This window comes from Pelodiscus sinensis, chromosome 21 (genome assembly GCF_049634645.1).
Source record: "Pelodiscus sinensis isolate JC-2024 chromosome 21, ASM4963464v1, whole genome shotgun sequence".
Lineage (NCBI taxonomy): Eukaryota > Metazoa > Chordata > Testudines > Trionychidae > Pelodiscus > Pelodiscus sinensis.
In genome coordinates, this window is record NC_134731.1 from 5,129,417 (window position 1) to 5,144,714 (window position 15,298).

Genomic DNA, 15,298 nt, shown 5'->3' on the forward strand with positions numbered 1-15,298 from the left:
TTTTTTCCCGCGCGGCGCACGAGCCTCCACTCCCCCTCCTCCCCTCGCTCCCTGCGCCGCTCCCCGCTGCCCACCCTGCCCCCGCCGCGTGCGCGCCCCCGCGGGGCCGGCTCGGGAGAGCGCGCGCAGGGAGGGAGGTTGGCCGGCCGGTAGGCGGGTAGGGAGCTCTCTGCGGGCGCAGTGCTGATCCGCCGGCAGGCAAGCCGGGAATGCGAAGCGATGGCCGCCGGCGGCTTGGGCAGCAGCGCTGAGGAGAAGACCTACCGCCGCTTCCTGGAGCTCTTCCTGGGCGAGTTCCGCGGGCCCTTCGGGGCCGAGCCGGCCCCCGCGCCCCCCGCCGTCGGGGCAGAAGGGGAAGGGGCAGCGGCCACCCCCGGGGAGGCGGAGGAGAGCGACGCCGGGGACCCCCAGCCTCCCACCCCTCCGCCACCGCTGCCGCCGCTGCCCCGGCCGCTCTCCGAGCACATCATCGAGGAGGAGGTGGAGGGCGAGTGCCTGGACCTCTGCCTGCAGCAGCTCTACAAGTAGTGAGTGCCGGGCTGGGGGACCTCGGGGGCTCTGGAGGGGCAGGGCAGGGCGGGGCAGGGCTGACCGGGAGGGGGGAGGTAGGGCAGACCGATCTGGGGTGGGGGGCAGGGCAGACCAGGCTGAGGGGGGCACGACGGACCGGGCTGGGGAGCTCTGGGGAGGGGCAGGGCGGACTTGAAGGGGCAGGCGTGTGGGCTCTGGAAGAGGCAGTGGGACCAGGGAATAATGGCCATGGCTTGAAGGGGCAGAGGGAGCACTGAGTGGTTAGGGGCCACAAGGGAAGCGTGGGGGACAGGCCACTTTTGGTGTTGAGATGCCTAGGAGAGGTCAGCAGGGAGAGACCCATGGCCGTCTCTTCCTGTTTTATCCCCCCCCCCCATTCCTTTTGTCTCGTTCCCTCCATCGTGCTGGGACAGGGGAGCTAGTTGAAGCCCTGGGCATCCCTCTCTAGAGCAGCTTGGGTCATGTCTTACGTTCTGGTGCCAGAGCAGGAAGGATTCTGCCATTCTGCGTCTGAAACTGACTGTTCCCAGCAGGAGGTTTGTAAATGTGGAATCAACTGCCAAGAAGTTAGTTTCTAATGCAAGAAAAGAAAAAAAGAGGCAATATGAAGAGGCAACATAAGGAGAAGGCTCCCAGTGATGTTGGGGCTATTTGTCCTGTCAGAGAGAGAGAGAGAGGAAAACCATGTACATCGTGGTTTTTGCTGGGCAGGGGCAATTTCCAGATCTGTGCTTTGTAAAGGACTAGAACATAAAGGGAACACATAAGGGACATATTCCCAGTGTGGAAAGGTCTGCGGACTGGAATCTAAAGATCAGTTATTCGTCCTATGTATTGTGTTTGACTGTGTAGGTTTGAAATAGGCATGGTTGTTAATGGTGAGTCTTTCAAAAAGGACCTTGCAAAACTGATGCTATAGGAGGAGACAGATGAACCTGTGAAAATATGCACAGCAGGCTGGGGAGCTTTCTGACATTGAGCTGTTAATTGTAATGAAAGGTGTTACTCCATTGCGGGCACACACACTCACACAGAAAAGCAAGTTTTACAACTACATGATCTGCTTCTCTTAAATTCTGATCTGACTTCTGCATTTGTGGATGACAGGGACAGCAGAACATGGGCCTTCAAGGACAAAGCTTTTCCATTCACACGCCTTTTTAAATATCTTTTTAAAAGCCAGACTTGTGCATGGAGCAAAAGGAAAATAAATCTCAATAGGATGTGAGAAATGGGAACAGATTTATTTGCCTTTTGGTAGAAGTACATGGAGTATAACAAATTATTGTGGGTCCAATTCTGTAAACCTGCACTACACTTGAATTCTTCATTTAAGTCAGTGCTTGAAGAACTGGGCTCTATGGCACAATTTGTGTCTCTCTCTTTTCAGATTAAGCAGGCAAGAGCATAAAAAAAAAACAGTATGAAGGGATCTCTCTGTCATGGAGTGGTCTTCTGCTGCTTTTTCACCTTTGTGCATATCTATGGGTTTTTGAATTAATTGCTTTATAGATTTGGTTTTGTTCCTGGTGACGGCAACACAAAATCTCCTTATAGCTTCCTGTTTCATGAAGCAGAAGGCAGCATCTGCCTCAAAACCAAGGGAATACAGAGATTATGCTATTACAATAGTCCTCTGTCTGAGGAGGTGTTACGCAGAGTTTTAATTGTTAAGCCTCCCATTTTTGCAAATAGAATTTCTGTATTAGATTATGCAATCATAACCATAGACTTACACAACTAGGTGTTTTATACTCAACTATGTAAGCTAGCATTTAAAATAAAATGCAATTTCTGAAAGTCTTGAATGATTTTCAGATGTAGGTGGTACTTTTTTTAGTATCTTAGCAAAAAACCATAGATTCTTTTCAACAAACGAATGTATATAAAACAACAAATCAAAGTGGAATGATTTCCACTTGCAAGCTAAATGCTCAATTCTGCAGTTGCTTACAGAGTTGAGTAGCTATAGTGATTTTAGTAAAGTTACTTGCACAAATGATTAAACTGAACATGAAAATAAAAATGAAGTGGTATCTTTTACTACTGTCTCACTGGCAAGGAAGTAAATGTTGTCAAAGCATGTTTTCTGTGACTATAACTATATAGTAGTTAAATGACTGGCTTGCATAATGTGCAGTCAAGACCCACTACTGTGCAAAATTCAGCAGCTGTTTTTCAGTTATTTCAAGCATCAGGAAATATTTTGTTCTTTTGTTTTATTTTGAGAGGCTATGGATCAGAAATGAGATCATGCCTCCAGTGATGACAAAGTATAGCAATTTTCCTTATAATGTAGCTCAGCCTCAGAAGAGCTCCTGTTTTTTTTTATTTTCTGCTCTTTTCTACCCATGAAATTTGAAGTGTATGATTTCTTTCTAGCAACACCATATCTTTAGAAAATTAGATTAATGCAATATTGATATCTGTACTGTTCATTTTCTGAAGGACGCACATCAAAGTGAATAGTAAAAGATAAGGTACAAGAGAGAAAGAAGCTAATAGTCACTCTTTTGGAGCATGTATTGGAATGGTGGCTTTGAAGCCTTGATTCATTCTAATATTCTGATTGTAACTGCTTGCTGATTGTGTAAAATGTGTATTTTGAAAAGTTACTAAATAGGAGCAAATAAAAAACATGAAAGTTCCAATCCTCCTTTTATTGAAATCAATGGCAATACTAGAGGTGATTTCAGTGGGAGCAGGATCAGACTGTAAGTTTGACCCTTTCTGGAAGTTTTGACTAGAAAAAGTAGTTAAAATTAGATGTAACAATAAATTGTATTTAAGAAAAAAATAACATTCTCTATATTAACACTATTTATTAAAATATCCAAAACACATTTAATAAAGGCATTTTTGCCAAATCACTTGAAAAGCTGTATAAACCATTAACACAGAAAGTATGTAATATAAATATAAATAAATGAATATTAGCGAAGTGGATAGAGAGATGGGATGAGGAGATGAGAATGAGCAACAACGTATTCTAGGGCCTGAGCCTGTGCCAGTTGAAGCCAATTGCAAAGGTCCCATTGACTTCTGTATTCCAGAATCAGACCTCTAAATTTTCTGAGTCAAACTTTAAATATAAATTACTAGTCTGATTCTTGAAGTAGCAAGCAGTAAGTGAAGGATTTGTTTTCAATGCTATCTGTTTAAAAGTCATATGTTATCTATGGAAAGAAGAAATGTTGCCTTTTCTTATTAAAAGTCAAATAATTTTAAAAATCCAGTTGACTTGTCACTATGTGCTTTTGCATTTCTCTTAGCTTGTACAATAATCTTAGTAATCATTTTCACAACTGTTTATATTCTGTTTCATTTTCAAGTTCTTAATGGTGAAATGCTGTATTTTTAAATGTTTATTGGAATTAAAAATACAGAAATAGTTACCTAGTCTCAATTTCTGTAAAAGCAATTTTTTGCTAGGTCAAATTTTTAGACCCAATTTAACTTGAAAATGACAATGACCAAATAGTTATTTCGAGGAACACAGAACATTCCTTGCAATTTGTAGCTTGTAAAGGACAACATGTAAGAATTATCTGCTTACTTTCCTTTACAGAGGATAAATCATAAATGTGGCCAGTGAACATTAAAGGAACACTGTTGGGACAATTTGGACCAGTGGTGGGTGGGCAAGTTGCAACCTGTGCGCCACATGCAGCTCACCAGAATTTTGTATGTGTCCTGTGAGATGTTTTGTTTTGTGGTCCATGTGCAAAAGTTGCCAGATTCTTCTGGTTTCCATCTATATAGGTGTGTTTTCCTACTGGTATTACTAAAGTGACATGCACTTAAAGCAAGGGCACGTGAAGTGTGGTTTGTGCTGATTGAACACAATACTGACTGTGAGAGCTGTGAACTCCTCCTGCATCCAATCAAAGTGCTGCTATGGTTCAAACCTGACACCCTGTAAATTCTAGGTAGCAAAATTATTGTATCCTGCGAGATCATTTTGGTTACAACAATCTTGCGGCCCACTGAGATGAAGGGGCACTCATGTGGCCTGCTCATCATCGCTGGTATAGTCCCAAGTTTAGGACTGAAACACACAAGGTTTTAGAAACCCTAAGTTTAACAGAAATATTTAATTAAGAAAAGAGTGCAATTTATTTGTCCAAAGGTAAATATTCTTAGGCAATATTTGCAACCAAGACATTGCATCATAAAGTTAGTGCTCTAAGAACCAGAAATTCTGTTTGAATTAGCTGTTTTTAATTATTCAGGTTGGACTGAATGAATGTGAACAGTATACAAACAGCATAAACAGTGACCATTTAATAGACATTTTTTTAAAATTCACTTTTAATGATCTTGGGTCTTACTAAGTACACAGTAAAATACTTTTTATGGTTTAATATCTGTTTACATTCAAAACTGTTTTGAAAAAAATTCAAAGCAGTCATTTTGAAAATATACCCCCATGGAAAGGTATGACCTCCAGCTATCTCTCTTATCTCATAAATAAGGCTTCCTCTCTCTTGCTGTTGAGGGCAGATGTTGATTTCTTTTCTGTCTGCTGTGATATTAACCAATATTTCATTATCCTTATATCTATTGTGGTTGGATAGTTACGCACTTGTAGATATTTCAGCATTACATATTTAGAAGTTTGTGGTACACTGTGTCATTTTTCCTGTTGTATATTCTAGGTTCTATTGATGATCTAAAAAGCCTCCACCCATTTGCATTTAAGTGTTTGAATATAGGTAACGTAGCAGGAAGTACAACTATAGAACTTACCCACTGTGTTCAACGGAGAGATTGACATAGAAGGAATACTTTCCTTTTTCGTGTTTGGATTGTTTAATCCTTTGCCTGGCTTTAGAATAGAAATGTTGATGTTGCATGTGCTGACAGTAAATGGATTATGTGGCTATCAGTTACTTCTGTGTTGAGAATTGTCTAATGATTACAAATGAGAGACTGACCATCAAGACCATTTTTTATTTTATTCTGAACTCTAGCACCAATTTGCTTTGTACTTTTAATTGTTACTTAACTTCCCTCAATTTACTCCACTGTTGGATGAATTCACTGGGGATTCGTGGCTGTAATAACTCTTCATTGAAGCCTCTTTCAGGCATAGGAATTAACTTTTAAGGAGAGTTGGGAAAGAAATTGAAACTTCAGCATTCTCACTAATTGTGCCTGCTTCTCTTTTATGAGAGGTTAATTTTATCTCTCAATAAAACTTTGTTCTTAAGTTTGATGATAAATGTTGGGTTTCCCACAACCTTTTAGAAGTGAGCAGAATTTATTTTGAAAATCATTATCATTTGCAAATAGGTCGTATTTACCATACTGATTTTAATTTTCAAAACAATGCTAATGAAGCATGCGCATGTTTGAAACATTGTAGAAAGTTATGTTTATTTTTTCAAAAAGAGGTTAAGAATATTTCTGCTTAACTTTTATGCAGTATTAGCTCATGCAACCTCAAGAGTTTTGGCACCTGTGTGTCAAATCATTTTACTAGAGGGAGACACTGCACAAAATACCCTTCTATTGGCCACATGACACAGAGGCTACAGCACTGTATTTTTTTGATCTTGAAATGTAGGCTGAGTTTCCTTATTAAAACCCAAACTCTCTGAATTTCTTAAATTTATATGGGGGATAGTATTGCCCAATACCAGGGCTACTCAACTTTGGAAGCCCTAGGGAGCACAGTGATACTCACAGCATATGCCCAGAGCCACAACTTAAGTGTGTTTGCATATACATGCAAATATATGCAAATAGCTTATTTCACACTGACGGGCATGAATACAAAGATTACAGTAAGACTATACAACACAGAGGCCCCATTTAAGTCAGTTCTGCTGGTATTAATAAAATGCAATATTTACCCAATTTCTACGCATATGACAGCACTTTTAATGAGCAATGACAGTCCAGGAATTTAACAATTAAAAACTGTATCAACAGAAGACCATTATATTGACTTCTTTTTTGTTTTGGCTCCCACCCATGGGCCGCAAATGGGTCACGGGCTGTATGTGACCCACGGGCCATGCGTTGAGTAGCCCTACCCTATATAATGAGAAATTTTCTAGGTTGCTACCAAAACATCTCCAGATCAAACCTTCCCTCTTTCCTTTTTTAGAAAAGTGAGATTTTTGTAACAAGACTTGTTTTAATTTAATCAAAATAAGATGTATTTTAACAAAAAGGAACACCTGCTCAACATGAGTTAAACACTGGAAAGATAAGCTTTGGCACTTTATATAAAATCAAAGTGAATTAGGAGTAGAAATCCCATTTATTTGCAATGGGCAATGGGATTTGTGCTGCTAAGTGATTTAGGTGCTTCTGATTAATTCACACGTACAAGACAAACCATAATCACTTAGGCTGTGTCTACACTGGGCCACTTATTCCGGAAAAGCAGAGCTGTCTACACTGGCCCCTTGAATTTCCGGAAAAGCAGTGATGATTTACTGTAAGAAATCAGCTGCTTTTCCGGAAAAACTATGCTGCTCCCGCTTGGGCAAAAGTCCTTTTTCCGGAAAACTGTTCCAGAAAAGGGCCAGTGTAGACAGCACAGTAGTCTTTTCCGCAAAAAAGCCCCGATCGCGAAAATGACGATCGGGGCTTTTTTCCGGAAAAGCGCCTTTACATTTGCCACAGACGCTTTTCTGGAAAAGCATCCTGCCAATGTAGACGTTCTTTTTCCGGAAATACTTATAACAGAAAACTGTTCCGTTTTAATCATTTCCGGAAAAAGGTGCCAGTGTAGACACAGCCTTATTGATTTTAAGCCTCTAGTAAAGGATTCTCATGATATAGCATACCTAAGTGTAAACTTTTTGCATCTTATCATGGAAGAATCTTGATATGAAGTATCTGCTAGGTGTCTAACTTCTGTTATTCCAATTTAAGATAATGGGATTTTGAATGTGTACTGTCAGAATAATGTGTACTGTCAGAATAAGCCTATAGAAAGCAGTATATTCTCCTTTCAAGTCTCAAATGACTATCGTTAACATTAATTGGACATACTAGGTGGTAATGTGTGTGCTTGTATCCTAAAGCTGGGGCCCTACCCAATTCATGGCCATGAAAAACAGGTGACAAACTGGTCTCGCTGGTGAAATTGATCTTTTGTGTGCTTTTACCCTACACTGTACAGATTTTACAAGGGAAATCAGTGTTTCTCAAATTGGGGGTCCTGACTCAAAAGGAGTTGTGGGGTGTGTATGTCACGAGGTCATTATGGGATGGATCACTGTATTACATCCTTACTTCTCTGCTGGCTTCAGACCTGGGTGGCCAGAGAGCAGTGGCTGTTGTCTACATGCCCAGCTCTGAAAGTGGCACCCGACCAGTAGCAGCGCAAAAGCAAGGGTGGCAATACCATGCTGTTCTTCTGCCTTGCTGCTGGCAGTGGCTATGCCTTCAGAGTTGGGCTCCTGTCCAGCAGCCACCGCTCTACATCTGCCCAGCTCTGAAGGCAGCACCACTGCCAGCAGCAGCATAAGTAAGGGCTAGTAATATCACAAACCTCCACACAATAATCTTGTGAGTTCCCCCAACTCCTTTTTGAGTCAGGACCCCTATAATTACAACACTGTGAAATTTCAGATTTAAATAGCTGAAATCATGAGATTTATGATGTTTTAAATCTTATGACTATGAAATTGACCAGCATGGACCATGAATTTCATAGGACCTTACCTATAGTTTTTTATTCACCCTTTGTCATATATAATTATAAACCACCTAAAAATCTTCAGCCAATTGAGTGCTCTGGCTAGGTCAAAAGTAAGACTTTCTTTGGACTCCCATCTTTTGAATGATAGAAGACTGAGCCTCATTCACTGTGATCTTTAAAGATCTCTTAGTAAACTTTTGTAAGGATGATATTTTTAACTCATATGTCCAGGCCAAATCCCAAGTAATTGCATTCCTCCTACCTAAGTTTACTCTGTATTTCACTTAGACATAGTACCCTTCCTGCTACTTTGTAGTGTTTCTCTATACTGTTAAAAATAGATATTTTATATCAAACTCATGGAGGATTAATTGTTTATTTAGGTAGCCTTTTTCTTATGAGGATTAATTTAAAAACTTTGAGCTTCTCAGGTGAAAGAATGTATAAAAGTGCATTGTATTATTATGAAATATTATTACTATTAATTAGAAATAGTTCCTCCAAAGGATCTGTGCTTCCAGCTTTGTGCATAAAAACACTTGTTTGTCCAGAATATTTTTATTTTAAAAGTTTTGATTATATTTTCTCTTCAGTGCTGAAGATGTTTCCCCACATAGACATAGAAGTAATAGATCATTCAGTTGTAATTCTGAGAAGTGATTTTATGTAATATTTTCTTGAATCTGCAGCTAAACCTTCTGAGTGCTTTATAATGTATTATTAGGTATTATAAAGACTGTTCTGTTATTGAAGCATGACTGTCTTCTTACTGTTGTTCTGCCAAACTGTTCACATGATTACACCAAAAGCAAAAGCTACAGTGGCTGTCGTATGTAGAAAAATGGTATTGCCAATGTCTTCCTTTATCATTGCTTTTCTAAGTCACTTGTTCTGAGTTATTCTCTGTGTTTTACTTTGTGTTCTTCTCCTTTGTAATATTGTAACTGGGCAGAAAAAAAGTTAAAAATGGGATGATATGGAATTATCTAAAACATCAGATGCTCTTTGAACCATGTTATGCAATACTATCATGATTATATAATGCGAGTGGTTATAAAAATAACGTGTGTCCCAGGACAGTATACATATGGGTTTACAAATCAGTAATGTGTCATGGATTACTAATATATTCCCGATTGTTGCCTTAAACTATAATGTAGTAATCTGCCTCTGGTTATTGTTTAATTGAAATATTACTATCCAAATATTTTAGTGGCTTTATCATTACAAGATATTCAGTGATCATGTAAAATGAATGCAGACCTCAAGCTAATTGTACAAAAATATTTCAGTTATGCTTTTTATACTTTGTTAGGAAGAAAAAATGACACCAGATTCTAATAAGGCATTTTATAGAGAAGTAAACACAAGAGTCATAAATTAGAAATGGCAAGGAAAATAGCCGCCTTGGGGTACTTCAATAATTAATATTGAAGTTGAAGAAGTTAACTAGATTGCAGTATTAGTTCTGTTCATGTTTATACTGAATGGAAAACAGCTTTAGGCAACTAATGACTGACCATCCCAAGGTTTTCAAGCTCTGGCACGGCTCATCGGTTCTGAACTTTGCATGTGATCAGTTGAAAAGCTTCTAGATATCCAGTGGTCCAGCAGGATTGAAAAGCTGGCTGGTGTGCTTCAGCTGCTGTTATCCCTCTGATCCCAGGAAAAGTTTGCTTGAGTCTAGGCAAGTCTGAACTGGGAAACACTTAGGCTTGTCTTTTTATAGCAGATCTTGTTACAGGAAGGGAAGTGTGCTATAGATGGGATACATTAGCGGTCAGCCCTCCACAAATAAAAATAGGAATATTAAGATCCAGTCCCTGTGTAGAATAATCTTTATGGTATTTTTGTTGGCCTTTTTCCTTTAAGGAGCAATCCAATGCATTCATTACCCCAAGTTTGTTGAAAGTTCAATTTCTCTTGCTGTGTAATTTACAGTAAAGACCTGGGACACCTCATCTCATTTGAAAACAGCAGCTTCTTTAGGCTTTGTATTTCCAGAGTGATGTGTCAACCAAAAAGAAAAGCAACATATCAAAGTAAGAGTTGGAATTTTAATACCCACACAGCGCTAGGGCTCTGCTATCTCCTTAGGATAAGATTTTATTACTGAGATATAAACTAACCCCTTAAAAGAGAGTGGTGGGTGACCCTTTAATTATAGGCTATGAATACTATTACACTATGCTGTATAAGTACTCCGCTCCAGTATGGATTTTCTTCTCCTTCAATCCCAACCTGAAGGGATAAATGACCAGAAAGTGATCTAGTCTGGTATTTAGTTAATAGTTATGCTTCTTCCTTTTTCTCTATTGCTCTACAGAGGCAATATTAGGTGATTATTATTAATCCAACCAAGCACATCATATTGGAATGGAACTTCTTGTTACTTTACTCATTGGTTTGGGATCAAAGATCTTTAGTTCTACTTTCCAGTTTTATAATTGGTTAATAATGGTAATATAATTTATTAAAATTCTTTAATTCTCACTTATTTTTTAGAAAGCATAAATTTAACTTTTGGTTTTTAAAACCTTTTAACTCACCAGAAAATTAGGGAGAAATTAGGAACTGATATTCATTCCATTCAAAATTATTTCAAAATGCAACAAATTTTATACAACCTTTTCCCAATTCCAAAACTGTATTCACTTCTTTCCCTTTGATATCTAGAAATATCATCCTTGTCTGTAGCGGGAGCCCATTGTTTCTCTGTTTTTAAAAAGTACTAGTGCAGGGGTGGCCAACCCGAGGCTCACGAGCTGCATGCAGCTTGCGAAGAAAAAAATTGCAGTTCCTAACGGAACTGGGACGGAACCCAGAACTTCTCAGGTCAGACGCTCTCACGGCCTGTGCCGTTCCGCTCACGGCCCCCAGTGCACTACATCATATCCTATGCACACAGCGTCCCAGCCTGCACTTGCTAGCAGCTGGCTGCTGAGCGCAGGCAGCTGCTTCGGCAGCAGTGACAGCAGCTCCGGGACCTGGGCATAAGATTGGAGGGGGAGATGCCTGGCTCTGGAGAAGAGGATCGGGGCGGGGGGGGGGGGGGGGGGGGGACAGTGGTGCACATGGCGTCCCGGAAGCGGCACAGAGGCTCTGACACCGGGACCCGAGAATAAAGTTGAGGGGGGAAGGGGATTGGGTTACAGCAAGGAGGGGAGGTGTCTGGCTCTGAGGAGAGGAGGGGGATTGGGTTGTACATGGCATTCTGGCCAGCTCATGTTCAAAGCCGGTTGCTCAGCACATGTGCCTCAGTGCCCGAGGGAGACACGCGGCTCTAGTGGCGGCTCTTGGACCTGGGAATTAGGTTAGAGCTGGGGGGAGGGGGATTGGGGCGGGGGGTGTGTGCCTGGCTTTGGGGAAGGGGAGGAGAGGGGGATTAGGTTGGGGGGTGTGTGTGTGTGCACGCGCCTGGCTTCGGGGAAGGGGAGGAGAGGTGGATTGGGTTGGGGTGTGTTTATGTGCCTGGCTTTAGGGAAGGGGAGGAGAGGGGGATTAGGTTGGGGTATGTGTGTATGCCTGGCTTTGGGGAAGGAGAGGGGGGGGTTGGGTTAGAGCAGGCTGCTCTTCCCCTCCCCTAAACAGCTGGCACGCTTCCTGAAATGCCGGGTCTGTCACACCACCAGAGACTTTTCCCCCTGCTGCCTGCCTCCACGGGGCGGGGGGGGGGGCGGAGGGAGTGGAAGGGAGGAAGGAAGGAGTAGGAATCTCGGGACTGCATGCCAGCTCCAACTTCTCAGGAAGCATGCGGCTGTTGTGGGGAGCAGAGGAAGAGTGTGTGCTTTCTGAGAAGTTGGAGCTAGCCTGCAGTCCTAGGACTGCTACACACACACACACACCCTGTGCAGGCAGGCAGATGGGGGGAAGGAAGTCCCCAGTGACATGACAGACTGGGCATTTCAGGAAGCGCACCAGCTGTTTAGGGGAGGGGAAGAGCAGCCCGTGTGCTTCCTGAGACCCGGGATCCCCAGGTACTGGCCTCAGCTCTGTCTGTTCCCTCCTCCTCCATGAGTACCCCGCCCCAGCACCCTGTCCGCTCCCCCCACCAGCACAGTTGGGGCTATATTAGTGAGGCGTGAGTGGTTGTTTTTTTGAATCTCACTTGTGTGGCCCCGACTGACTTTTCTGTGGGTCAGTGACCCCTGACTCAAAACAGGTTCCCAGCCTCTCTCATAAATAAAGACAATGCTGAAACATTTTGTGTTTGACACAAATATTTTATTTAAAAATGAAACCTGGCCAACAAGCCCCCAACTGGGGCCAAGCCTCCATCTGGCCGCAGCATCATAACACTCCTGCATCCCCAGACCTCAAACCTGAACCTGTCATACACTGGAACCCCTTGTCTTGAGCCTCTCACATCCCCAAACTCCTGCACCCCCACATCCTCAGTCTTCTGCCACAACACTCCTGCACCATCCACACACTGCAAATCTGTGTCCTGAGCCCATCATATTCCCAGACTCCCTACCCTGAGCCCCGCATGCACCCCAGCCCAAACTTCTGCACCCTCACAGCCACAAGCCTGTGGCTTGCTCAGCACCCCAACCTTCCACCTGACCCCAACACTCTCCAGCCTGGAGCCCCCTTCCTGAGCCAGCATCCTCTTCTCTACTTCCTCCTGTACCCAAATTCCCTCCCAGAGCTTGCACCTCTCACCCCTTCCCAGTGCTTTTTTTTTGGCCAGGTTCTAGAGGACTAAAGTAAAGATGAGAGACCTACTATTGCATTGTGATCTTTCTTGGGCCAGAAGAGAGAAGGAGCAACCTTGTATTCTTCTGTCTCGCCAAATGATGAACATTGGCACAAAGGAAAACCAGTCATTCTCTAATCTTCCCTTAACTCTTCTTCCTACACCCATCCTTTGGATTGTATGTGCTCCATAAAGATAATTCTGTAACTCTGTACCATCTGCAAAGAAGTTCAGATTTTACTCTGTTATTGAACTCCTATGCAACTTCCTTTGAAGTCTGTGGGAGAAGAAAAGGTGTCATTTAGGAGAAAATTTGCCCCAGTTTATACCACCAGGCTGGTTAATTGAAAAGGACAAGTGATCTTGCATTTATTAATCTGAATCTCTTCCTCTTGTTTTAAGCTTTTCTCATTGGTGTTAACCTTTCTTCAATTTTGCCGATTACAAATGACCCAAATGATCACTTAATTGAATATTAGTTTTGGCTATCAGTATGAGCTGTATAGTCCATCACAAAATGAAGAAATTTCAGATCACATGCACTTAAACTTAAATCCTGTAAAACAGACATCCCACATGGATAGCTGTCCTGACATATGTTGCCATTTTTAGTAAAGGAGTCAAATAGAAAACACAGAGAGCAAACAATAAATTGAGTTCTAAATCTGTCTTCTGGGATTAGAATGAAAACTCTTTGCTCTGGATTAAGTATTGATCTCCAATGGATTATTGAATGTCTTAAAATACTTTCCAATAACAATACCCACTTCTGTATTGTGGGGGAGAGGAAGAGTCCAAAGGAAGAATTAGAAGATGCTTTCTAAACAATGGGATACCAGTATTGTAAAGTAGTATGTGTAGACAGAAATAATTTATGATTTTTTTGCATGTGAATTAAATATAATTGAAAATTTAGCACAGAATTCACTTATTTTAATTATAGTCAGATTTATCTGATAAATGGTTTCTTATTAATATTCAAAATAAGAAGATCCAATATCCTTTAAGTGTTTTTGTAGCCATGTTGGTCCCACGATATGGTAGGTCAGATAATGTCTTTCATTGGAGCAATTTCTGTTGGTGGATGCTACAAGCATTTGAGTTAAACAGCTCATCTTCTGGTCACTTACCACTTTGTCTCTCTCAAACGCTGTATGTAAGTTTTTATACAGAGTTTATTTAAGACCTAGTTTTATATAAAATTCATTTGCAACTAAGCTTTATTTATTATCTTAAAAAAATTGATGAAGCAATATACAGTAGAATCTCAAAGTTACAAGCATGTTGGGAATTGCAGTTGTTTGTAACTCTGAAATGTTTGTAATTCTGAACAAAGTATGGTTGTTCTTTCAAAAGTTTACAACTGAACATTGACTTCATAAAGCCTTGAAACTTTACTATGCAGAAGAAACATGCTGCTTTCCATTTTTTAGTAGTTTGTTTAACAAAATAGTGTATTGTATTTGTTTGGTTAAAATTATTTTTTGTCTGCTGCTGCCCAATTGTGTATTTTGGTTCCTCTTCGAATGATGTCCCTGTAGATGCTCCACTGTTGGTGTTAGGCTTGTCCTAGCACTGCAGATCAGAGATTTTTCCAGCAGTATCTGGTCAGGCTACGCATGCATGGCAGGGAAGAGCGTGGCATTTGCACCTTTGGAGTTCACACGTGTGGCCCAACTCCCCTCAGTTTTCTTCGTACTGCCCTCGGTCGCAGACAAAGTCCAATCCTCTCCTCCTCCTTGCGTACTTATAGATAAGAATTCAGTTCTCAGTTAGTTGTTCCTGTTGTTCTTTACTTCTACTTGTTAAAAAACCACAAATGCCTCATGCAGGTGAAGCAAAAAAAAAAAAAAAAAAAAAAAAAAAAAAAAAAACGACAAACAGTCTAACCAAATGCCTGACTCTACTGGGTTTAAAAATTGTGACAAATGTCGCAACCCTATGACCGCCTCAGATGGCCACAGGTCATGTATTCATTGCTTGGGCGAGGCACAAGTTCCACAGAAATGTGTGCATTGTTGTAGCTTCATGGCCAGGGCCCAAAAAGACAGAGAGCTTAGATTCAGGATGCTGCTGTTTGATAAAGCTCTGGAGCCTCAAACAGTTCAGGAGGGGAGTACTCAGCAGGAGAACCCTTCTACCCCCCGAGGGAAGGAAACGGGCAGGTTCAACTTCATCTAAGCCGCCCATGAAAAAGAAAATATCACCAGCACATTCCCTACCTCCCAGAATCAGCATGGAGGATAAGCCAGGCACCTCCAGTACCGAGCACCCCCATGCCACATCAGTTGCGGAACCCAAATCGCGAACTCCACAGTCCCTAGCACTGACACCAGCGGCACCGAAGATGTCAGACGCCCGGGAACTGGACTAGACATTGGCACCACTCTCACCACAGATTTTAG

The 15,298-nt window shown here is 41.7% G+C and overlaps 1 protein-coding gene across 1 annotated transcript in view; it reads left to right on the forward strand.

The window, feature by feature from the left end:
• The first annotated feature begins 36 nt into the window (after positions 1 to 36).
• Positions 37 to 15,298, forward strand: part of PPM1E (protein phosphatase, Mg2+/Mn2+ dependent 1E) — a 135,301-nt gene continuing 120,039 nt past the window's right edge. The window contains exon 1 of the mRNA XM_075904681.1: positions 37 to 527. Coding sequence (XP_075760796.1) covers positions 220 to 527 — 308 coding nt within the window. The 5' untranslated portion in view covers positions 37 to 219. The remainder of the gene's footprint in view (positions 528 to 15,298) is intronic.